Source organism: Astatotilapia calliptera, chromosome 14 (assembly GCF_964374335.1).
Source record: "Astatotilapia calliptera chromosome 14, fAstCal68.1, whole genome shotgun sequence".
Lineage (NCBI taxonomy): Eukaryota > Metazoa > Chordata > Actinopteri > Cichliformes > Cichlidae > Astatotilapia > Astatotilapia calliptera.
In genome coordinates this window covers 12,334,133-12,360,664 of record NC_137435.1, presented here as the reverse complement: position 1 = coordinate 12,360,664, position 26,532 = coordinate 12,334,133, and the positions used below count along the sequence as shown (strand labels likewise).

The window sequence follows — 26,532 nt, the reverse complement described above, 5'->3', positions numbered from 1 at the left end:
CATCGCTTGGAAAGGGCATCCCTCACCCTCAACCTCGCCAAGTGTGATTTTGGTAAAGCCATGGTAACGTACTTAGGAAAGCAGGTGGGTCAGGGGCAAGTGCGCCCTATCTCGGCCAAAATCCAGGCCATACTGGATTTTCCTGCCCCTCAGACTAGGCGTGAGCTTCGCCGTTTCCTCGGCATGGTGGGCTACTACCGGAGTTTCTGTCAAAACTTCGCGGACGTGGTCGCACCTCTCACTAGCCTCACTAGTGTGTTGAGACCTTTTGTGTGGACCTCTGCGTGTCAGAGTGCGTTCCGGGCTGTTAAGACTCTCCTGTGCAGTGCGCCAGTGCTGGCCGCCCCTGATTTTGCACGCCCTTTTAAGTTGGAAGTGGACGCCAGTGCAAACGGGGCAGGTGCCGTATTGCTGCAGGAAGACCATCATGGTGTGGATCACCCAATCGGCTATTTCTCAAAGAAATTCAATGTCCATCAGCGAGGGTACAGCACGATTGAGAAAGAGGCCCTCTCTCTGCTGTTTGCATTGCAGCATTTCGAGGTGTATGTCGGTGGCAGTCCCTCGCCTGTGATTGTTTATACCGACCACAATCCCTTGGTATTCCTAATGCGGATGCGGAACTCGAACCAAAGGCTGATGAGGTGGTCCCTCCTGGTGCAGGACTTCAATTTGGAAATCCGTCATAAAAAGGGCACAGAGAATGTGTTAGCGGATGCCCTATCCCGTGTTTTCCCTTAAACATGACTGTCCAAAACATCTACAAAGGAGATGTCTTTGATTTTGGGAAGGGGGGTGTTACGGCTGTGGCCATAAGAACACTGTGTGGGCTGTTTGTTCTGTGTCTCTTTACTGTGCTTAAGACTCTCTACAGGTACCTCCCCTAATGAAGAGTAGTGAGCTGATTGGACCATGGAACAGGTGACCACATTCAAAAAGCCGCTCTGACAGCTCCAGAGAGAGAGAGAGAGAGTGTGGAACGAGCGAGTAGCCTGACAGCCGTCGCAGTCCTGACCCTGGTTTTCCCAGCCTGCGTTTATCTTGTGTATTTGTGGGAGTGTGAATTGTAAGCTTAGGCACTCGTGGGCTGAAGCGGAAGGGGTGAGCTGCCTTTTCTTTTGGAATCGTTTTCTCCTGTTTTCTTGGTCAGGGAGCGAGGGATAGCTCTGTCATTTGTTTGTTCTTTTTTCTTTCTTAGGGTTTAGTTAGTCTTTTCTGGTGGGACTTAGTTGGTTTTGTTTATTATTTTGGCCTGGGCTCACCCCGGAGCTATGCTTCTTGTCCTTAAATAAAATCACTTTTTTTACTTACAACTGGTTTGGATGTTTGGCTTGGGAACCAGGGCGGGGATTTGGTCTCTCTCTCCTCCAACCTTATGTGCGTCCCTACCCGCCTAGACTAGGGGCGTAACAATATGACTGGTTGAAGAAAAGAAAAATCACTTTTCTACAGGTTGATGCTTGAACAGGTGTTGTGATAAATAACTCTTTTTAAGGCTTTTTTACTTACAAAGGCTCTCATTTTTACACAGCCTGAGGTTGTTTTTTTACCCCAGCAAAACAATATCTTTATGTTCACCTGCATTCCTTACTTGGATTCACTGTCTATGCCACAATCCTGTGTATTTGCTGTCTCCAAATATGTGTATGAGTTTGAAGGCTGACATATATAAAGGGGAAACTTATGACACAAATGATCGGCAAATTGTTTTTGTGTTTTTAACCATTTCTTTTTTTTAAAAAGAGAGAGAGAAAGACTGGTGGAGTTTAATTTTTTTTTAATACTTTTAAGTCGAGTATTTGTTTGCACACATTAAATTTATTCCCAAATGCGAGCAAAACACTTGCACTTGCGAGCACTGAAGATAAAATGAATCAGTTAATTTGCACCGATACCTCTACTGATATGCTACACCACCTGAGATGATAGGGCAACATTTACCAAAGTGCCTAGTGTCTCATTTCAATCTCTGGGCTTTTTTTTTCTCCCCTCTTCTTAAACTGCTCTCTGGCTGCAATCAGTGAAATGAAACACGTTCATGCATATTCATTTTTAAAAAAATAAATAAGACAAATCAGTGTTATATGAGAGATTCTTAGCCACTAGAAAGCAGACACTTTTATTAAATGTACTCTGTCATAGACAAGGAAATTTGAAGTGTTTTTTTGTTTTCTCAATAATGATGACTGGACATCATACTAGACACAAGTCCAAAGGGGACTGAAATAAATTAGCTTAAATGAACATTTTGTAAGCTTTTAAACTAGAAATATACCAAACCTAAGAAGCAAAAGCATAAAAATCAATAAAATGTCAATTGTATCTGTTTTTGTGACATTTTTTTAATGTTAAAAACAATGACACCAATATACAAATTCTTATCATTTTGTTTTCAACAACACAACATTTATATTCAAAATATATCCCAGCCACTTGCCAGCTATATTAGAAACAGTTGTGGACTGTGATTACTGGTTACAGGGCAAATATACTTGGATTTACTTGGAAAACAAAGTAACTACAAATTGAAACTGGGATTTCTTGACAAACAGGCTGTGGTGTTTTTGCAGTACGTTTCCTACATAATTCACTAAGAATCCAATGATGTTCCAGTTACATTAATCCTATCATTTCCTCACAAAGCAAAAAAAGCTAACATGCTGACATCAGCAGAAGCAAACTCAAAGAGAAACGATTTTCAGTGATTTAAAAAAAAAAAAATGAGTTGAGAAGCCGACAGTTTGTCTGGATAAAGGATGCAAACATTTAATCTGTTATTAAGATGCTTGGAAACCAATTTTCTATTTATATTACAGCAAAGGCTGACTGTGATGCTGAAAGACTTGACTTGCGTATAGATATTCTAAAAATCAGGAAAAATGTGTACCTGTGATGGTAACAAAGGATTTTTTTTGTGTGTGTATATGTCTGTCTGAAAATTCTGAAACACAGGTGTTGGCTACAGTAGTTTGCTGTTTGGGATTATATTAGTCTACACTGTTTGTATACTAGCAATATCTCCTGTCAGTTGTTTTCTTTTTTATTTATACCTTTTGTGGAAGTTAATATTGCAGACATGCAGGCACAAGACTTCAACAGTTCAGTGTGAAGTCTCTGCCACCAAGTCTGACACACTGAGCGAGTATCTGGGAACAAAGGCGTTATTTCAATCAACCGTGACATTTTCTTCCCGTCAAACTCTGTCACACCTTAGTTCAATAAATCCATCAATGTCTCAGTGGAGAATTACAACTCGAAGACCTTGAATTCAGTGTAGAAATGTTTTCAGATGACTAGCCCTGAAACCATTTCAAGACTTCGGCGCCAGTGACGGCATTAAACAATAAAAGCTGGGACAAATAAAAGACTGAGCAGGCTGAAAGTGAATAGTCATGAGATGGAGTGATAGATAGAGCAGTTCTAAGGAGAAAGAGTCAGAGAAGTTCTTGCTGATGAAAGGTTAAGGGATCACCAAGTGTCATGCAGGCTGTGAGAGGCAGGTCATTACCCAGGAAAGGCCAAGTTTATTAACAGAGAAAGGTTTCAGACCACACCTCTGCCACAGCTGACAGAAACGAAGAGCTTTCTCCATCTACTCCATCAAATGAAAGGTGAGTCAGATAGAAGAGGTGTGTTAGGCTGTGTGAATGCATGTTGTTGTGTTACATAAAGATCCTGCCACTTCCCTCTTGCTCTCGTTTGGACATTCTTGACCAAATAAGAGTAACAACCCAACCATGTGGCCAATATAAGCGATCAAATAAGTATATTACAAGGCTAAATAAAAATGCAGTTCATATATACATGCCCCTTTCTTAACTTTCTCAATAGGAAAGAAAGTAAACATCCCCTTTATGAGTGAAATGTCAATCAACAATCATCTAATTTTGTATACCTATTGTTGCAACACTAATGGCTGCACAGGTAACTAAAAAGCTACACGTGGGATTATGTTAACAATCAAAAGTAGGAGGCAAACTGCGAAAGTGCTGGAAAGACCAATTTATCAGTGGATGGCAGAGAGAATGAACAAAGCCAAAGATTACATGAAGTTTTCACAACAACAGACCTGACCAGAAGGATAAAAACACACCATAGACTGGGTTTATCCCATAAAAAAAAAAACCATGTTGTATACATGTGATTATATGAGATGTCCCTGTGTTTCTATCTGTACAGTATAATGTCAAATTCCAAGATGAGTAGTATTAAAAATAGGAAACAAAATAAAGTTTTTTCATGAGTTTTTATAACACATCTGACTTGCCCACTTCATATTGAAATAGCACTTTTACTGGTACAGTTTTACATATCTTAGATTAAGCTGAGGTATGTAAAGCTTAGATTAAACATAAAAAAAATATTGTTGACTAATAGTATATACATAGCAAGTGATTAATCTGGTGACTGATTTGTGTGATCTGCCCTCTATTGGCACTGCCATTAACGCAGTGGTCAGCAGTACTAAGAGTGTCTTCCATTGATGATTGATGATGAGGGAATGACTAACTATGTGGGTGTATGTGGGTATAAGGTTTGTCATAATTTGAGCAGCTATTCTTCACAATAAACAATTAATTTAAGTTTGTGCTACAACCCCAGCCCACAGAGAGCATCTTGGTTTTCACTTTGACTAGCTAAGCAGTGTTAATTTAGCAGATATTACCAGTTTACCATGACAACCCAAGCAGCTACATTGTAAGACGGAGTACTGTTAACCAGAACCTTGGGCACAATGGCATGGTCCTCAGCAAATGATATGGTTTCAGATTTATTAAAGCTGTAATTTCTTGTACTATTGAGAGCTGTAAAGTCATTAAATTTATGTAAACTGTATTTAAAGTGCAACTCTTAAGACTGCTTATATTTTACTGCTGCTTTATTGTAGTGAGACACCACTGGAGTTGTAGTAGCAGAATGGTTTATTTTGCTGGGAATTCCCCAGATTCATTTATACCTACAGTGTAATAGGTGTGTGAATTGTCTAAGTGTGTGAAGAGTAAATGGAAGACAGAAAGAAACATTGAATTTGAACACAATGAGCACAATTCCTCTGTGTGAGAACTCTGTGTCATCCCTTCAATAAAGGCAAAAACTGTTCAGACAAGAGGAATGGACATCTTGTACTTTTTAAGTTGGCATTTATTTTGTATTTAGTATTTAAAAAAAAAAAACATTTTTAATTGGGGAAGGAATTAAAAAAAAACTTTTAAACAAAAATTTAATTGCAAAATAATTCTCTAGAAATGAACTTGCCTACAGTCACAAAAAATAAGTATATCACCTTGATATTGTTGTCTACTTCAAAATATCTGGACCAAACAGTAACAAATATAAATATCTGATTTAGTCATTAATTCAACAATGATATCAACAGATCAAGTAAAAAAGAATATCTTTATCCTCCAAAGTCACTTCCAGCACAAATGGATTCATGCTGGTGTTTTATATAAATGTCCAGCAGCTTTTCTATTTCCCGGTATGCCTTGAATTTAACAGGCAAAATCTCTTTATGATTATGGGCTCATCCACTGTGACAACAACGGTTCCAAGCATACCTGCAGATCCACTGATTAAATTTTGGATGTTTCTGAGACTTTTCCTCTCATCAAAACGCCCTGGACAAATTGTCAGTTATTTGAAATGTACACCACTTTTAGATGACTTCCTTACACTGAAATGATTTATTTCAAATAACTCTTTTTAAATCCCTTGTCAGATGACAGACTCTTGGCTCGAGAGAAAAGTTATACTCCTAAACGATGAGAATTTTTGTCCAATTTTACAGCCAAAAATGACAAAATCAGTTGCTGTGACCCAAAGGGTTACTCTTTAGACTTTTTATTCCTGCAACATTGTGAATTCTGGGAGCATCTTGTGAAAATATTCTTCTTTTCTAGTCTGAACTACTGTAATTCCTTGTTCTAATGATGACCAAAAGCTATTTGAGTGGCCTCTAATTAATCCAAAAATGCTGCAGCTGGAGTACTAAAATAAACTACATAGAAAGATGAATCATATTTCTGCTATTTGTTTCTAGTTTCTTTGCTTCTTCTTTAAAAAAAACCAGGCCAGAAAGTCTTCATTGATCCATATTATTGCATTGGAGTTTTCAGTAGTACAATAAGAGGTGACTGCTTCAGCTATCAGGCCCCACTCCTGTTGAACCAGGTCCAGTTTAGGTTTGGAAAGCAAATACCAAATCATCAAGTTAAAAATCCTCTTTTTGATTAATCTTTTGCCTAAGCTGTATAATGATGTGATTTAATTTCGCAATACACAAGCTTGGAAAATCAAGTTAAAACTGAAGATTATACTTTGTGTAAATTGGAAGATAAAGGGTTTGAGCTTTCACTTGAGAAAGCATTATGCCAAAAAAGAAGAAATTAGTTTAGACTTGAGAAAAAGAATTGTTCACAAAGCAAGCAATGGACATACAAAGTTATCACAGCATATCCGAGTGTCAAGAACTGGAGTGAGAAGTATAATCTTCAAAGAGAGCCACTTAGTATAGAAGAAGCCTGGTAGGAAAACTAGTGAGAGATGTGTCTAAAGACCTCAAAAAACTCCTTAGTTCAATACTGCAGCTTCCTGTGCCTGAACAGCAGACATTAATATAAGTGACTGCGTTATGATGTTGCAACAGTGCACAAAGCGACCAATGCGGACTGTATACTGGTGCTTTAAGGAGTTTCTGATCATTGACACCTAATAATGTGTTTTATAGTTGCCCATCTTCATAGATAAAGAAATACAAATGCTCACTATTGACTTCAATCACTACTACCCAACAACTTTCATGGAGAATGTAGAAAAAGGTGGACAGAGATGTACAAAAAGAATTTTAAAGGATTTTTGAATTTAGGCCTCATCTCGCTTTTGCAATTGTTGGTCCTTCAGCCAGCCACGGAAAAGACAACAGGCAAAACATACAAAGAGCTCAAGTTAAAACAATGCAAAATGTCTGCTGGAGTCTCTAAGCTTCTCACGCCGTTCTTGGATATCAGGTTTTTTACATTTCTCTCTTTAGGTGGTGACCTATGCTCCTTTTGCTGCCCAGGCCCAGTTTTCAACCTGCTACGCTGCCCATCGCATAATTCCTGTTGGGTTAAGTGCTGTTGTCTTTCTGAAGGACTAGTTTACATGCATATAATCCTTGTATCTGTGTAGGTAAATACAAATAGACATAAACACAGTACCATGAATTCCACATAAGCCCGAATGTGAAGCTAACATTGTTTGTGATTATAATTCAAAATTAATTCATAACCTAATTTTAAAGTTTAGAAAATTAATGACTGCAATGAAACCAGGATTGTTAGTTTTAAGATATTATCCTATTTTGCTTGAGCGTGCCTCTAACTGCAACATGGAAGATTACTGTAGAAACTAAAAGATGGTGTTAAATGCTTCACTTAATTCTTGTAGCTCACGCAAACATCAAAAAGAAAATGTCAAATGTACTCATTTAATTATCTCTGGCTTTTTTACATGTTTATTTACATGGAAACTAGTATTTTACCCCCATCAAAAAAAAAAAAAAATCACATTTAACACAATGCAAAAATAATTACCAGGATCCACATACAGGAGTTAATTTATACTGAGCAATAAATCATCTGCTTCAATCCATTTCCTAACCAAAGTTAGAAAATGAACTATTCTTATCTATTTAATTTTATAAATATAATACTTGAAACTCAACACCAAAGACATAGTTGCCTCAAGTCACCAAGTTAATATGACCTGTTATTACTTTTTGGGTCTTTATTTTAAGTGAACGGATGATGCAATCGCAACAGCAGAAGTTAAAGTTGCTGAAAAACTAAATTGTTCACTTGCCTTTGTTTTCATTTAATGTATGATGTAATTATGATAGAAGACAGCCAACAGCCAAAGTTGCTGAAGAACAAAAATGTTCTGAAAATTGCATAACAGATTAGATTTATAAAAAAAAAAAAAAAGAGGCTGGGGAACCAAAATAAAATTTTATGGTATGATGCTCAGTTCTCAGTTTTAAAAGAACACTATGAGACCACTGCAGAGTTCAAAGGAGGACAAAGAAACAGATGGACACAAAGAGGAACAAAGAGAGACGGGGGTGATGAGGTGAGTTATGCCCTTTTCACAGTTCAGAGACAGAAGCTCTGATAAAAAGAAGTCACTTAACAGAAAAAGCAAAGAAAGCAGGCTGCAATAAAACAAACACTCCCCACGGGGACAAAAAAAAATTATATCCTCTTGGCATGCCATCTGCATACTACTACCCAAAGCATGAAGGAGTAGAAAAAATACACATTTTGACATGTATATTAGTGAAGGATCTTTTTTTTTAGGCTGGAAGCAAATACTGACACATTATTCCTATACCGCTGCACTAGAAAAACTGGCATCGGGAAAAGTCAGACGATACATGCAGCAATGCATGATGGTAAAACCACAAGTCTGTATGTGAAAGCATGTAAGAGAAAAAAGTATTGACATTTTTGACTGGCAATCTTAATCTCTAAATTGTCTGTGTGCAACAACTCATTTAAATTTGAATAGAGTACAATGCACACAAAGCACAATTTGCATTTTCAGGAAAACAAAAATTAAAAACCTTACCATTAGATTTGTTGCTAACCTACTAAGCACTGATAGAACTGAATGTATCTGCAACTGCTGTTTATGAGAAGTTCAGACACCCGGTGAAATGCAAACAAACTACAATGTAATTTTTTGCAAGTTGTTTAAACCATATTCTTAATAGAAACTTAAATCCCTATATTTGATCCCAGCAACACTTTTCACACAGCATAGATCTTTTATTAGCATGGACTTACAACATTACACTTTTATAACAGAATCAAGGGTAAAGATGGTCAGTAAGAAGTAAAATCAGAGGTGTAATATACATATTTACATGATATAAAGGTGATATCAATGATATAGCAATGCCATGTGTCATGTTCCATACACGACAATAACACTAACCAAGACACATCTAAGAGCGAGAGCTGTGTTTCAGCCTCCAATAAAAACTTAGTAAAAAGGGAACTACTTCATCAGCCTCCAACAGAGCACAGCGCTTTGCAAATTACTCCATATGACAGGAAGAGCAAATGTGGATGGAGATTACAGATTTGGTTACATGATGGAAAAGCAGGGCTTTAAGCAACTGGTTAAAAAGTTCAACCAAAGCTACAAAATCATAGGCAGAAAATATTTCTCAGTTTTATGATGTGACAATATTGTGCATTCTCCTAACAAGTTAATTACTTTAGTCATTGTGGAAGTGTTAAGCAGTTATACATTTACTTAAAATTTCCAGGGAAAACATGACCTAGGCTACTTTTGTTCTCATATTTGACTATGCTGCATCACCACTGTCATGTAATGGGGCCATTATGCAGCTTTCGATTTTTGTAACCTTGCACTATGGCTGCCACAGCAAGGTGGAAGACACGAGTGTACGATCATGTTTTTACTACCATTTTATTGATATCAGAAACATACAGACAGCCAAAGGGAGATAATGGAACAGTTTGAAAACTTTGCAAAAAACACTCAAAGTCTTGGTTTCTAGTTTTGATTACTTCTATCAGCACTTATGTTGCGATATTATCCGAGTGGTGACACCTAGCGTTCAAGAGAATACCGTAGCAGCTTCCTGCGCCTTATTAGCAGGTATAAATACAAGTGACTGTGAAATGAGGTTGCGCTGACCGTAGAGCTGGGCGATATGAGATTTTTTCATATCACGATATGTTTTTTTCATTTCAGGCGATAACGATATCTATCACGATATAAGCCAAATAACTATATTTGTAAGATTTAAATGTGCCGTTGCTCACAAGTAAAATGTGAAATTATCAGCAGCTTGTTTTTAAATATTTATTTCCCATAATAAGTTCAACAGGGTAGATGTACTTAAGGAACATGAGACTTTTTCCAGATAAATAAAGGCAAATATTGCAAACTACACAAAAGGCAGCCGCTAAAGCGTTTAAGTTTCAAAATAGAACAAATGAAACAGACTAAATTGTCAATTCCACTTAGAAATAAAGTATTAATAGTTGGGTTGCGGTCACGTGGTTCTGATGACGTGCGGAGGCAGCGCGATTTTTGAGTGGAGGGCGGAAGTAAACATGGAGGACACTGTGGAGAGTCAGGAGAGCAGCTATTGTGCAACTTTAGACCCCGTTTCTCGGGAGAGATATAAACAGATAGTTAAAAAATATATCGGACGTGATCCGTATTCTTTGAAAATGTCCGAATACACCACAGAAGTAAAGGATTTGCCTACTATCGAGGCTGTGGATATCACCAACTACTTGGTCCTCCAGACTTCTTACTACACTAGGCAGCAAATGAAAGCTTTCAAGAGTCTGGAGGCGTACAATTTTTTTGTCAGCGGGTGGGTCCACAACCTTGGAACAAAACGTCTCCGTGATGGATACAGTTTGGTGTTTGCAAGGGTGAGTGTTTGTTCTTATATTGCTTTATCTTAAACACGCTAACAGTTAGCGGTAGCGGCTTTAACGTCAACAAACATGCCACATCCTTAGGACTTCGTTAGAGTGACAGTTGTTTGTTTCAAGGTAAACCATTCTCAGCGGTCTAACGAGACACCTCTGAAGACTTGGGTAATTGCAAAGGAGGATGGAGAAGTGATTGCAGCTCATTGCAATTGTATGGCAGGGTTAGTAGCCTGTTCTCCACTGTCACTAGGCTCAAATCCGGGCTCTCAGCCGTCTGTTGCATATCCAAAATCGCCTCTGCACATCGATGCTGTTCTGCCTTAAGCTTCATTCTTTTCTCTCGTTTGAGAACTGATTCCGATCTGGGTTTTCGTTCGTAGCCGAGATTGACCTTCGGAGCCCAGTCCTCCGACTCTTCGTTATCCAAAGCACTTGGGCAGCCTATAGTCCCAATCAAGTCAATATTAGACTACTAACTTAAAAGCACTAAGTAAACGAGAATTTAACGACTACCTAATGCTAATAAGTTCGTTTGCAAACATAACATTACCTCTGACGAAGTGGTCGCTGCAGACACGGGCATTGGCAGACTCTGCTCCTCCCGACTGTAAACGTAAATTTAAAATCCATTTTTTCCTACGTTTTTCGGTTAGAATTTTCCATTTTTCTCCTCTTCGTTGGGCTATTTTTGGTACCCTAAAATACCGTTTATCAGTTTCTCTGGTCGACCTACTGGAGCATCCGTAAACACAACAGGACATAGGCATTTTGCGTACTGTCTGTCTGTGATTTTGCGCTTATCTTTTTCACTTCCGACCGCCAGTCAAATTTCGCGCTTTACGTCGACGTCACGTCTACGTCAAATGAAACCTAGCTATTCTAAAAATAAATCTTAGTTTGTGTTACAGAAGAACAGACAAAACTGACTAACTTTTGTCAATATCAAATAAACTGAGAACTAAAAGGAAATTCTCAATCTCTCCTTGTTGTATAGCTTAGCTTTTCAAACAGTTTTAACAGTTACTTTAGTCTGACAAAAGCCGAATGACGAATTAGCGCTTCCAGTCAGAGACTGAGGCTACGTCCACACGTACACGGGTATTTTTGAAAACGGAGATTTTCCGTTTTCGTTTTAAAAAATAATCCCGTCCACACATAAAGGCAGAAATGAAGGAAAACGCTGCTATGAACATGCCAAAGCAGCAGGTGGCGCTAGATTCCTAACCGTGCAGAAATGTTGGCCAATCAGAAGTCTAGAAGCCTCGGTGGGAAAAAGTAAACAAAGCTGGGGCATAGAAGCAGAACCGAGTCGTATGTGTGGACGGACAGTAACTGTGTATATGTAAGCATTTAAACACTGCAGAGAGTAGAATTAACAGTATTGTAGAAATTCATTTCACCGAAACAATAACGTGGCGCACAGTGTGACGCATGCACCAGTTTATTGTATTTCCAGACTTGCTTTCGGCACAATTTACAGTGCACGCTACTCTGTTTTTTGTCAGACTTGAAATAGCCGAAATACCTTCACACTACGGAACTTCTATGGCTCTTCCGTTCGACAATCTCTCCGGCATTGGAACCATCATCTGTTTTCTCTTCGGTCACGCTCGGTTGATTTTTCTAGTCGGCACACTCATTTCCTCCATTACGCGCTGGCTCCATTACCCGCTGGCTGCTTCCCAAACAAACACACGTGCGGCTTGGCACTTGTGCTGTACGTAACAAGTCACGCGACGTGACGCTGCGGCTGTGATTGGTTCGGCTCTGCGCTACTGAATTTGGATCGGCCGACCTTTTTTTTTCTTCTTTTTTTTAAGAGGACAAGAGCGGCGAGGTCTATCGCGATAGCTTAATTTCTCTATCGAATAAAAGTTATATCGCGATACATATCGTTATCGTTCTATCGCCCAGCTCTAGCTGACCGATAAAAAAATAACACTGTTCAGTATTTTTTTCCTATATCATCAGAAATATCCCTGCTGCGAATTTCCTTCAAATATCTGATGTCATTTTGAGGCTATTGCATCCACCCATAAAGGACTCAATGAGACAGTCCAACTTAGGATCATAGGCTGGATGCTGTTCCAACTTAATTTTTATAATTTATACCAATACAGCCTGAATCTGCTGCCCACACATGAGAAGCTAAATGCAGCAGCATGTATATTACATCTGAAGGCATGCGGACCTTGTGTTGATGTATTTTCTTCAGTTCCCTACACTGATGCTGATTTTAATGACAGTAACTGTGGATGATGAAGGGAACCTTTTTCGCTTGTCCCAAACTGGATAAACCTGTATAAATCTTACACGTTAACAACTGAACAATAAAGTCTTCAAACTAGGTCAAAGCACAGATGCACCCAGGGACGACATTTTGAATGAAAGCATGCATGCATGGTATTTCTGTATATAAATGTTCAATGCTCTGCTTCCCACACGTTCTAAAAGCTTTCAAAACAGCAGTAAAGCAAAAGAAAATTCTTCTTTGTGGAATTGTTTCATAAACCTTTAGGTAATATTAGTCGTATGTTAAGCTGACAATGAAATGAAACAGACATAAAACAAATATTTTTCAGTTAAAATAAAGGAGGGCGCAATGCACAGTTGCTCGTGTCAGGATATGGAACAGATATTGTTCAAGAAAAGCATCATTTCTGCTCACGCTGGCCAATAATTTGGGCTACATATTAGAACCGTTTCTCTTATGAAATCCCAGGCTGTGTAAAAGACAGCTACAGATCCTTTACGTCCAAATAACTTCATCCAAACTCTGACCCAATTCAGCAGTTAAATCAGAAGCCTGCCATGCATTTTAAAAGCTTATAGCACAAGCAATTTAGGCATTTGTGAATCTGGGTGAGGGCACAGCTGTACTCAGACTGAATGTGAGAATTGTAACATTGTGGAATTCAACTACAGATTCTGTTTCCATTAAAAGCTTATGCAAAAAAACATTAAAAAAAACAAATAGGATGTAACAGAAACTCACCTCTCTTAGATTTTGCTTGTCTCACTCGCCAAACTGTCTTGTGGATCTCAAAGTTGTAATTCGCAGGCAGGGCTTTGATTGCCTCCTGTAACTCAGGGTCTTGGAGGATTTCATCTGGAATTTGATTGGCTACCCGCCGTGGTCCTCGAGCTAAAAAGAGAAAGTTAAATTATCGACCTGTTAGCAATGCGGTGAACACAGTCTGAAGCATATATAATGTACCTAGGTCTGTATAGAAAGTTCACTAAAGTTATCACAAAACTAGACTTTAAGTGAAGCAATACGCCAGTTTTTGCCTTAAAAAGAAACTACAGGAGTCCGTCTCTACAGAGTATTTTTAATAAAAGCAATTCAACACAGCAGGAAACATGCCCTTCTCAAAAACTTTATTAAAAGCGTTGCTGACAGTAATTAAAATGTGCATATCTTAAATCTGATATCATATCTTTGTCCTGTTTTCTATTACATGGAGTATTTTAATTATTTTCAAATAACTGCATTTAGAATTTATTTTAATTTTAAACAGTGCTTTAACCTCCTAGGACCTGGCGTCCACATATGTGGACATCACATTTTGGGTTATTTAGATCAAAATACTCAATTTTACACTACAAGGGCCTTACTCCACTTACGAGGACATTTTACTGCCACTGTTCTATCGAAATTTTAAACAAATATCCTTATATAGGGCTCTCATTTTTCTCAGAAACAAAAATAAGGTTAAAAAAAATCTGGTAATTCTTTGTTTTTACATTCATCGGGTGCCAATATGCCCAAATATCAAAGAGAAATTAAAAATGCATGCTTTGGGAGAGTTTGGGTCTTAGGAGGTTAAAGAAGTTAAAGAAGAACTACGTGTTTGGAATTTTTTCAGTTTAGTTTTCTATTACTCATTGAACTTGCAGAAACACTGAAAACTGGGGAAGTTTAGAGCCAGAATTACAGTCACAATGTCCAGTATCATTCGAAAGTTTTGAGCTGCCCTTCGCCTTCTTATAGTTTCTAGGAAAGTGTGACATTGGTGCAGCAATTTGTTTAAAATGTGCAAACATTTTTTTAATAAATAGCTAATAGCAAAGGCCCTAATAACAGAATTTAAAATATCTGTTATGTATAGACACAACACTGGCTCATCTCTTGAGTTTGGTGACCTTTTCATGCTTGAATGATTCAGAGGTCTGTGTTAAGTGGCTAAACAAAAGAGAGAAAAAACATTCCTCTGAAAATCGACAGAGACAATGAATAAGCGAACAATGTCCTAAACAAAAACTTTGAAAGACCTTCAAAAAAACCTGGAGAACTATTGCTCAAGTCCACTTTAAAAAATTACAAAAAAATATGGCTCCCTTACAGCAAAAACATAAAGAAATGATCACTGGCTCAAGACATACAACATTACCATATAATTATTCAACTTTGACACTGACTATTACTTGTCCTTATACTAAAGAACACTTTATTTTCCTAAATTTTTTAACAATAGATTTGACATTGAGTTAGAAATGTGGCATATTTTTAAAAAAAATGCAAAAACCTTTTGCCTTAAAGTGATGAATTAGCTTTTTTTTCCATTCTGTAGGAACATTTTCCTGACATGCAATAGGCCAACTTATCTTCTTGAAGATAAAGGTCACAGCAAATCAATACAAAGCTACTCTGAGTGATCACCTTAGTGCTGGGATGAAACAGCTCTAAAATTTGTGCAGTCATGCATCAACTTTTCATTTAAATCTGTCGTTTCAAGAAGAGGCAATTTCTTCTTGGCAAGATGAGTGACAAAACTTTTAAGGAAACACAACTTGATAACATCTAACCAAATCAAGAACACTCTGAAAGAAGTAGGCGTACCATTGTCAAGGCCTACAAACACAAGGTGGAAACCGCTGGGTTGTTTTGTTTTTTTTTTTTGTTTTTTTTTGTGTGTCCCATTTGGATCTTTAGTCATCAGAATTGTTGTCTTAAGGCCAAGAAAGATGCCAAGCGGATTTATTTTACCAAGTGGATCATCATGGCCTTGCCATATTGGTCCATTTGATTGACCTTTATTATAATTATGAATTTATTTTATTTTCAGTTGCTACAAACGGGACAGACATGACTGGGGGATAGGACAGGGAGAAAGAATGAAAAAAAGAGAGGGATAGAAAGAAAACCAAAGGGGAGAAGAGACGGTGAGAAGGGGGGGAAGAAAGAAAGAAAAAACAAAACAAAACACCTGGATCACCTGTATGGAGAAAAAAAACAGAAGAGAAAGCAAACAACAAAGAGCAACATAATAAAAAAAACGGCACCATCACAATAAACTAGCTAGCAGTAGATATCAGTAGATACTAAATAATAAACGATATTGTGCAGCACGCAAGATAGACAGCGCACAATGTGCTTTGAGGCAGCAGCCAAGAAAGCTGTAGTCCGCGTCTGTGAATACCCGTGTGTACACCTGTGTGCATACCTGTGTGGATCAGCATGCCAAAGGTTTCTCCATGTAACGATCTGCTAGGGAGTGTGGGGAGCCACAGCCCCGTCCTCCAGGGTATGAAGCAGGTATGGAGGAGATCAAAACTCCAGACATCCAGAGGCCCCCAGAACACAAGAGACCAAGGAAGACCAACAGAGGGGCAGCCGCGCCACTGTCCCAGTAAGAGCTGAGGAGAGTCCCAGATGAGGGCTCACTCAGCAGCCGAGGAGCAGAAGCCAGGGGGAGTTGCAGTGACGCGCCCGTGAGCTCCGCCGGCAGCCAGCCGTGCCTGAGTGACCGAGACCCCACCTCCGAAGTGGCCCGAGCGAGCCCCAGGCTCCAGGCCCCGATAAGCGGCCGCCAAGGAGTGAGCCGGTGTGCGACCAGTACAAATCCGGACAGCTGACCCGAACATTTAACTATCTACATTTATTTCTAAGGGTAAAATCTGATACCATGTGGTCTAAGGAGCTTGGGAAGAAAAGCGTCTGGACTTCTTTAAGTTGCTTGAAGACGTTTCACCTCTCATCCGAGAAGCTTCTTCAGTTCTGAAGGTGAAACGTCAGAAGTCCAGACGCTTTTCTTTCCAAACTCCTTAGACTACGATGACCTGGATGACTGAGAACCTTCACAGACTGATACCGTGTGCAGCACCTATAAATGGTAAAATGGTAAATGGCCTGTATTTATATAGCGCTTTACTAGTCCCTAAGGACCCCAAAGCGCTTTACATATCCTGTCATCCACCCATTCACACACACATTCACACACTGGTGATGGCAAGCTACATTGTAGCCACAGCCACCCTGGGGCGCACTGACAGAGGCGAGGCTGCCGGACACTGGCGCCACCGGGCCCTCTGACCACCACCAGTATACAACGGGTGAAGTGTCTTGCCCAAGGACACAACAACCGAGACTGTCCAAACCGGGGCTCGAACCGGCAACCTTCCGATTACAAGGCGAACTCCCAACTCTTGAGCCACGATCGCCCCGTAACCCAACGCATTACAAGGCATCAGAGAAATTTCTATATCTGAAATGTTTCTCTGCAGACACTCAGCAGCGATCTCAGGAAGTCACATCGACAAGTGTAAACGTGGATGGGATGCTTAGTGTTAATATACAAATGCTTTACCACGTAAATGTATAATGAACACCTCTTTTATCTACTTAACGTCATACAAGCTGGACGCGCTACTCACTTTCTTGTTTGTACTATAGCCATATCTGTTTTCGTTGCGGAAACCGCATGTCTACAAAACACTCACACGAAACAGAATTTCTTCTATATGAATTAATTTACAGACGAAATTAATGTTACCTGGGGGCTTTTTGGCAGGAACAAGTTGCACTTCACTCGAGGGCGCAGCCATCTTTCTTTTCCTCCAAAACACACACACACACACGTGTGAGGAACAGAAAGGCGAAACCAATCGATTACAGAGAACAATGAGGAGAAGCGGAGCACCGATGCAACCGATTTAGCTGATCGGGACAAGAAGACAGGGTGACCAGACTTAATTGACCTGAAAACTTGTGTATAAAACGTTTCTATACTGCAGGTTAAACAGCAATAGCAAAGAGCAAGAGCCAATACTCGGAGTGGGAATAAAATCTAATGAAATAGAACTAATGTTATGGTCTATAACCTATTTCATAATAATAATAATAATAATAATAACACAATAGAAGAAAATATACAATAGAAAATATAAATAGATCATATAGATATAATATAAATAAATAGAAAATAAATACAAGGCGCAAAAAAATACTCAAAGAAAATCGTTTAAACAATTATTTCAATATCTCAGCTCCAAACTGCTTTAAACTGACATTTAAAATTAAATAAAACCACGCATATGATTATAATCTGAACCAAGAACTGAAAACATTCCTGACTTGCATTGCAATTGCACACACCTGCTGCTATGTATATATTTTTAGTATTTCTTTTAGCACTATTTATATTATTATATTACTATTTATTACCTTATTGTTAGGGCTGTTTTTGTTGTGCATCTGCACCTTATTGTTGTCAATGTCTACGCATGGGACAGTGTGAAACGTAATTTCAATTCCTTTGTATGGCAAGTACATTTGAAGAAATTGACAAATAAAAGTATTCTATTCTATTCTATTCTATAATCTGTGAGTACTTCGTGCACGTGTGTGTATATGTGTGTGCGTGAGAGTGAGAGAGGGGGGGGGGGATCGGGCTGTTATCTATAATATATACAGTTGGGTGGATGAATTTCTTTAGCAAATGAGTTTCTTTTATAGCACATCACCTGGTTTTCCTGACATTTTGTATGCTGATTAAGATTATTGTCGGAGATTGAAGTTTTTGTTGTTGTTTTGGGTTTTTTTCTCTCCTTATGTCATTTCATATGTTTTACGAAGCCCGCTGGTGTCAGGGAGCAGTGTGTCTGACAGGGGCAGAGGCACTGAGAGCGATGGAGCAGTGTGCTGCCCGGTGGAGGGAGGCTGAGGCGGTAACATACTTCTCCCTCCTTGAGCGCATCAGCAAGCCCTGAACCATAGGTAGAAAGCAGAGAGAGAGAGGGAGGGAGGGAGAGATATTCACAGACAAGATCACAGAAATGTAATAATTACGAGGGGAGAGCGGAAAAGTGGGGGATTTTAAGAAAAGCGACGCCATCAAAGTCTACACTATTAAGGAGGATTTGAAGAGTCTACGTTTATAGGCTAATCCGACATCAGAGGCGAAATGTGAATCCAAATAACTTATGTTAATTAGAGATTTTAAATATGGTGAGATTTGAACGGCACCGAAGCACCGAGAGAAGAATTTGAGATTGGCCACTTGAATTGAAATATCTGTGGGGGGTTTTTTAATCGGAGTCTTCCTGTGATCACCGTCGACTTGCCCCCCAGAACTGATTTGAAGCTTGCACGGTGATTCGGGTTTGAAAGGAGTTGGCTGTAAGGGGCTGTGTCGGACTGTACTGAGCGTTTGCGGTCATCACTCACATTGGAGTTAACATTATTTCGGACAGAGGGGGGACGCTTTTAGTTGGTCTGCTTTCCCGGTGATTTCTGCCTCATTTCCAGATCTGCCAGACTTTATGAAAAAGAAAACTGTTGTTTGTTAATATTTATCAATCCCGCGGCAGCCATCCTGCAACTACAACTCAATACAGTGGATCGCAAGAAAATCCAGAGGAGTGACAGCTAACACTCGCACGACGAGCCACGAAAGCTGTGGATCAACTTCAAAACTAAAAGGCACAAGTTCCAAGTCTGGAATATAAGAATAGATGATTCTCAGAGGACATAAGACGAAAAACACCTAGGCCTGCAAAAATGTTCAAAAGGGGTGAGTAAGTCTCAACTTTTGCCCCCCAAAATTAAGTCGTATTTTAACCACGACGAAGTCTGCTTTGTCGTAATGCCCCACGGTACGTGGATCTACAGCGTGCACTTTTTAGCGTTATGAAACAGATGTTTAAATATGACACAATCATAATGCACCACACTGCCCCGCAGATGTATTATTACAGCCGATGCGCCATTCTAAGCGCATCTTTAATTTGCAAAACACGCACTGAAGGTTTCTGGCAATGAAATATTCATCTGTGTAAGGATACACGGGGACGAGTGTGTGATATTAATACAGCTGATGCCGCACTGCAGTTTATGAGTTGTACCCGGGTCACAGGGCTATCTCTCCGAGCACTTCCCTCGGTTGAAGGATTATTATTTTGCTCTGTGTCAGTACATTTAGGTGTGATGGATCAAATCGTAGTTCACAAGGTTATTCTCCGCTGGCTACACACTATATGAGCACTCAAGACCTTTGGCACTTAATATAAAAAGGAAGAGCTCCTGAAACTTTTAATATCGAGATCCTCCCGGTAGATAGCTATCGTGCTCTCTTGCTTTGTCCCTATCTTTGCTCCAAGGAATGGTTTCTTTCATTCAATGCTTCAACTGACCAATCAGCTGTATAGCACTAGATGTGTAACAGTAGGGAGACTAAAACCTCTAATGAGAATGGATTAGAGCACTATGCTCCCACTGTGCTTTTATTGAGGGAGTGGAATAGTGAAATTAAACTGTTTCTCATTTTGCTGTGGCCCCTGGAGACCCTTTAGGGACCCCTGGAGACCTCTAGTCTCCACTTTTCCAGCCACTGCATTAGGATTTACTTTTCTCTGACTTTGCCATGGCATACAGCAAATGGCTTGTGTTGTATTTTTAGCTATTTGTTCTGTCTTGTGATAAACTGTCTGTTTAGAGGGTTTGTTTCTGTCATGTTCCTCCAGGGCAGAGAAAAACAACATGTTTTTTTAGCTGTCATCAGATCGATTATTGCTGTTCCAGCAGTTGAGATGAAACACGCTGTGTTTATAGCTGCTTATAGCTCTGAGAAGAGGTTTAATGTCTAAGCTTGTATCCCGACAGTTTCTCATAACTGATGTGGCTACACACGAAATAGACAGTTCATTCACAGCTTTTATGAGAAGTGTTACAGCTGGATATCTGGGAGAACTGGCGTGAGTCATGATGTAGGTTCTACAAGAAGCTCTTTTCCAGAAGAGAGTTTAACACATGCACAAATATGTCTCTCTCTGTTCTAACTAACAAGCACACTGGTAAGTGCCGAAGTGATAACATGTAATTATAACGAGCAGATTCTCAACGAGAAGATTCCCCAGAGCACGCATTCATTTTTTTTCTCTTTCAGTGTATATAGCAAGGGTTAAATTAAGAACTGAACTGTACAGAGGTGATTGGCCTCTGAGGATTTGGTACTCATCCTACATTGTCACTTGTGAATCAGCTGTCCAGCCACTGCACAGTGGCGGACAGAAAATCACTTAATTCAAAACAAATGACTTGCCAACATGTCTGGGTCTACAATAGTGAAGCAGAGATGCGTCAGCTTTGGCAGGAACACTGCAGAAGTTCTGTGGTGAATTTGAATTTTTTAACCTAAAATAACACATTCCAGGGAGCCTGTCTGATGCACCGGGCACAGCATTTACTGTTAGACACCCACCATTCACATACACATAGAAGGAAAACATCTTAGCTGACCCATGTTGAGAGCACACCTCAGGATGACTCCATATTGTAGTTTGCTGTGGCTAATTACCATCTTAATGGAATGGGCACTTAGAATTTACAATGTTGATCTCATAAGCTTCAGGCAATGATTTTGTACAGGTTGTTTATTGTTGCAGTGAGGTAATATTTGTTTGGCTGTGCCCATACAAACAACAAACATGTCTGAAAATGTGCAGGTGTTATAGTGTATATTCAACTGAGACAACACGGTCCACATATCTTTGTTTGACTGATGTTTATGATTCTGCTTTGTGTCTTTTCTGTGACTTCGAACAACTTAGAGCAGCTATGAGGTCGAGTCTGTATCTGGGTTCAGTACGTGTCTGCTTTTACGTAGCCATGCAATACATGTCACTCCATCTCTGTCTTGACTCTTCTGTCTTTCTCACTTGCACCGTCTTTCTTTTTCTTAAAACCAGTCAGCCATAGAGTGGACACAAGGGATGATCTGTCAGAACAGCTCTGAGATGGAAAGGACAAGATGTCCACTGAATATACCATGCCGCGGCATGCTGTAATTGCTGCTACATGTTATTCAGGATTATTGGAAGAGGCTCAGCTTAGGCTTTTTGAACTTGGGCATATAACAAATGATCCATGCAGACAGGCATAGAAAGGCATGCAACTTATGTACTTGCTGACTCACTTGCGGAATTTTTTTTTTTTAAAAATCTACTCGCTGTAAAAGATAAAGATGCACATACCCTTGTCCTTTCATAATTACACAGATAGATTTGTTTATGCTGCTTTAGCCCATTCATGATGCAGACCTGCATTTCATAGATTATTTCACTTCAGTAAGCAGCCATAAGTTTCTGCTCATTTTGAAGTAGTATAAAAATCAATTTTCAATGGCTTGAACATTGTTGAGAATATCACAGGCAACATGAAATCACCTTTATTAATTAATCACGCACGTTAATTTTGCACTGCCATGCTATTTCACACAGGGAACTAGATGGATGTGTTTTTTTCTTTTTCTTTTTTAAACTGGTTATCTATGGCCAGGAAACATAAACAAAAAGGCTCTGTTAATCCCCAGTGCTTGAAAGACAAAATTCAAATAGCAACAAGAATGCATTATCACATGACAGGTTTGATGCTTTAGAGCATGAATTCTGCAAAACTCTGCCTGCATATGAACAGGGAGAGATCAGTGCAGGCAATATGTATGGATAAATAAGATATTGACATACTTCCCATTTTATTATGGAAAAAAATGAAAGCAGTCTTTTAAATGCAAAAGAAAAGGGTGTCTCATTCACTTTCAGCATGCACTGATAATGCAAAACATAAGTGGGGCGACCGTGGCTCAGGGGGTTGGGAAGCGTATCTGTAACTGGAAGGTCGCCGGTTCGATTCCCGGGTTCTCTGTCCTGGTCGTTGTGTCCTTGGGCAAGACACTTTACCCTACCGCCTACTGGTGTTGGCCAGAGGGGCTGATGGCGCGATATGGTAGCCTCGCTTCTGTCAGTCTGCCCCAAGGCAGCTGTGGCTACAACCGTAGCTTGCCTCCACCAGTGTGTGAATGAATAGTGGCATTGTAAAGCGCTTTGGGTTCCTTGAAAAGTGCTATATAAATCCAATCCCTCATTATTATAAGCGTATATAACTTAAAACAGAGCTTGTTTATAGTTTCTAGGAGTAGCTCTTCATCCTGTACTGAAAAGAGCCACCTACAAACTTTGTCGTGCTTTGAAAACTGCTATGCTTTGGCTGTAATGAAGAAGAAAAACATGCAAAATCACTGATAAATATGATCACTGTAATAAGTCTGAGGCAGCAGTCATTTACCAAAAACGTATTAGAGAAACACAGAAAACACAGAAAAAATGTCTTCAAAATCTCCTACTTATGTGTTTACACAGAACACCAATCCCCTCCAGACACCTCCCATTAGATTGCTTCCACCATTATTCCCATTTAGTATTGCACAAGTTTCCACAAAGTGACATCCTTTTCCCATTAAAATATTCCCAGAGCAACGTTTGCTTCCCCGAAAGCTTCGTAATTTGCACAAGGAGTTGTTTTTCAGAGCAAAACACTCGGGTCAGCATGTACTTGGTTCAGCTTGTCGTTTGGACAGGTTTAACACATCTGATCTTTTCCTGCTGTTCACCTACTACATTTTGTTGCATCTGTCTCTCGCATAGTTTAGCCCAGCACACATAATAGCAAACTGCATGAGGAATGGATTATGTGTTTCCTTGGAAATTCTATAGCATAAGCAGCACAAGTTTTACCTCACTGATACCTTATCTTTACGCTAATAATTCATGACCATATATTCATGTTCTAAATCTAAAACAGGATTTTCACTGTCTCCCGAAAACAACTCTACATGTGTGCGCAAACACACTTGCAAACACTGAAAGTATGGTAAGGTTTCCTTTTTTGTGTCAGGCTTTCAAGATAAGACTACTTAGGAAATGCATTTGCACTGACTTCATTTAACATGATGAGCTTCTTTTTTTTAAAAATAGAATTTAGCTCAAAAAGAACAAAGGGAACTGGAAGAACACCACAGTGCATGGAGGCTTTACGCTGGTGAGGACATGCATTCACATCAGCAATTATATGAATAGTAATTAAATGAACATTTGAACATGGTAAACTCATAATTGAAAACAACAACAGCACAGTGTCCTCTTTAATCTCCCAACTACAGTGATTGACAATATATAGAGGGATAATTGCTTTTTTGATATGCTGTAGCATTTAGTAATCATATTTGGAAAATCAGCTGCAACTACAAGCACCGACTTTAAAGTAGCACATGGCCCATGTTATTTTCAGCTCTACCTAGCTGGGCTGGAGGATTTGCTATTAATGATTGCAGCACAATGAATATAGTGTAAGGGGAACACCTGTGGCCTCCGCTCTTTAGCTTTCCAGCTCTGCTCACTTATGCAGGTTGTATCTTGTGGACCTGTGTCAGTGGAATCAGAAATGCTCTTTAGCCACAGCTCCAATAATGCCCTCCACAATATCAAATAACCACAGATGTCAAGGGGCTACTCTTTTTTTTCTTTTGGCAGGAATTTTTTTAACCAGAGCCTGGTATGACTCATAGACATCAAGTGCTATGCTGTTGATCATAAAGCAAAACATTAAAGGAAAAAGATGTCTTCTTGGCTTTTCCTGAATAAGAAACATGGGTTGTGCCCTTATCCATCACAAGTGATTTGAAATGTTTGCTCAGAAATGCCCATCCGTCATTGCTGCAAAAATGCAACCATCCTCAAGACTCAAAGATAGTTGAGAATAGATTCCTTGCTCACATTATCACCTTCCTAATCCGCTCACAGTGTCAGCCTTTTGCTATCACTCCTTGTCAGCTCTGCATTGTTGTACTTTTCAGCGTGACTTGTGTTTCTGTGCGGGTGTGAGGCAGTGCGGACTGATGTCTGAGGGTTTGGAGGAGAGCAGGTTTGAGAGAAGTGAAGAGGATAATGTAGAGAGGAGCAAAAATATAAACCTCAAACTGATCCTCTAAGTCTTTTCTAAGCTGCCTGAAAAATAGAAAGCAAATCTGAGCGGAGGACGACATTTCTGGTTCTCTCTGACAGTTGTTTAAGGGTGTAAATTTTAAGACCTTCTACACATCTGTTTAAACTCGCAGGGTAATCAAAACATGAAGTAGATGCGTGAAAATGAAATAAACCGAGAGCAACTTATTTTTGTGCCGTTTTGCATAAGCTTTGGTGCACGCTATGAAGGCAACGAAGAAAAAAAATCAATAAAATGGCCCATTGGTAGTCTTAAGACCTATTCTAGAAAACACAGAGTCTAGGGTAATTGACAGAGGAACATTACCAATTATTGGATAACTGAGTCACATTTATTATCCTGCCACAGTGCACCTCTGCATTCCAAATATCTGATTTAGCCAAAGGAGACTGCTCAAACCCAAAAGCCATTTATTTAGTGCCCAATACTCAGGAGTGCTTCCAAAAAAAGAGTCTGGCACGTGACATCTAACAGAAGATGGCAAATAATTAACAAGTGTTTATGTGTGTGTGTGTAGGTGCTGTGCCTGTTAAAGAATACAGCACTCGCTGGTGTGCATGACACTTCTTTGCTATGAATTGTTGTTGTTGTTTTTTTTTTCTGGGAGCCATTTCACACTTCCCTGTCAACCATTTCACATTGAATTAGGTCATGAGGGCTCTGAGTTCAGAAGTGGATGCTGTGCTCTTACGCAGCTGAGAACTCTCTTATTAATGCGGTCTGAAGCGACATCTGAACGATTAACTCCGCGCAACATTTTGAATATGAGTCAAAATTACAGAGTGTGCAAAAAAAGTCTGTCCATCTCTGTTTGCCCTTTAAAAAGTCACCTGATTCTTGTGTGAACGCCATTTCCTCACTCTTTGTGGTGGAAATGAGATGCAAGGTTGGTCATTAGCGGATGATAATGAGGTGAAAGAGACAAACAACCTAAGCCCTGTTGGTTTTTCTAATATTAATAATTAATTTGTGATTAAGTGGCTAATTGGAGTTTAAAGGTCAATGTCGTCGAGAATGCCATGGATCTTCGAAGACAGGAGGGAGGTGGGGGAGAGACAGAGGGAGACAGTCCAAGAGACTGTTGACAGTAATCCCAGGTGCTCTCCTGTTACTGTGACAGCTCTCCCCCTTCCTGAGCTATCCTCCCCAGGCGACATTGCCTTTGTGTGCTGAGGACAGCAATTCAGTTACACCAGCACCTGGGCATCTGCCCTTTTGCCATTGAGAGTTAGCAAGTTCTCAAAATGGAGTGGCATATCATCAAGACGCAGCAGAGGTTAACAAGAGGGGAGAGGGGGATGTCTATCGCACATGTTCGTTCTTCTTATCGGAAGGGGAACATATTTGTGTTTTGTGTGGTTGAGATTAGAAACTATACGTTGTAAATGGTCCATTAAGTGTTTGTAACATTGGCTTGTAGGTGAGCTCAGTATAATAAGCCTGTGGGGTGATCGTGGCTCAAGAGTTGGGAGTTTGCCTTGTAATCGGTTCAAGCCCCGGCTCTCGGTCGTTGTGTGCTTGGGCAAGACGATTCACCTGTTGTCTACTGGTGGTGGTCAGAGGGCCGGGTGGCGCCAGTGTCCGGCAGCCTCGCCTCTGTCACTGCGTCCCAGGGTGGCTGTAGCTACATTGTGGCTGTAGCTACATTGTGGCTACAATGTAGTTTGCCATCACCAGTGTGTGAGTGTGTGTGTGAATGGGTGGATGACTGGTTGTGTAAAGCGCTTTGGGGTCCTTAGGGACTAGTAAAAGCGCTATACAAATAAAGGCCAATAAAGCTACCTTGAGCAGGTCCTTTCTGATCGCCAGTCAGTTGCAGAGCTTCTTGTGTTACATAAAATAATCAAATTCCTGGCATTGATTTATCACGCTTATTATGCCTCAGATTATTCTCACACTCCATCCATATCACCGTCAGAACTCATTTGTTTCAAGGTGCTTGACGTAAATACAATGGCTAATTCAGTTTCCCGAGTATGCAGGTTTGAAGATGCTTCCACATAAAACTTC

General features: G+C 39.7%; 2 protein-coding genes across 2 annotated transcripts in view; one reads left to right on the top strand and one right to left on the bottom strand.

The window, feature by feature from the left end:
• Positions 1–17,396, bottom strand: part of dph1 (diphthamide biosynthesis 1) — a 79,424-nt gene extending 62,028 nt beyond the window's left edge. Inside the window, exons 1-2 of the mRNA XM_026191823.2 lie at positions 17,240–17,396; positions 13,459–13,608 (exon numbers count right to left, since the gene is read on the bottom strand). Coding sequence (XP_026047608.2) covers positions 13,459–13,608; positions 17,240–17,291 — 202 coding nt within the window. The 5' untranslated portion in view covers positions 17,292–17,396. The remainder of the gene's footprint in view (positions 1–13,458; positions 13,609–17,239) is intronic.
• Positions 17,397–18,134: 738 nt separating this feature from the next.
• rtn4rl1b (reticulon 4 receptor-like 1b) overlaps positions 18,135–26,532 on the top strand; it is a 159,403-nt gene continuing 151,005 nt past the window's right edge. The window contains exon 1 of the mRNA XM_026192495.2: positions 18,135–19,258. Within this exon, the coding sequence (XP_026048280.1) occupies positions 19,246–19,258 (13 nt within the window). The 5' untranslated portion in view covers positions 18,135–19,245. The remainder of the gene's footprint in view (positions 19,259–26,532) is intronic.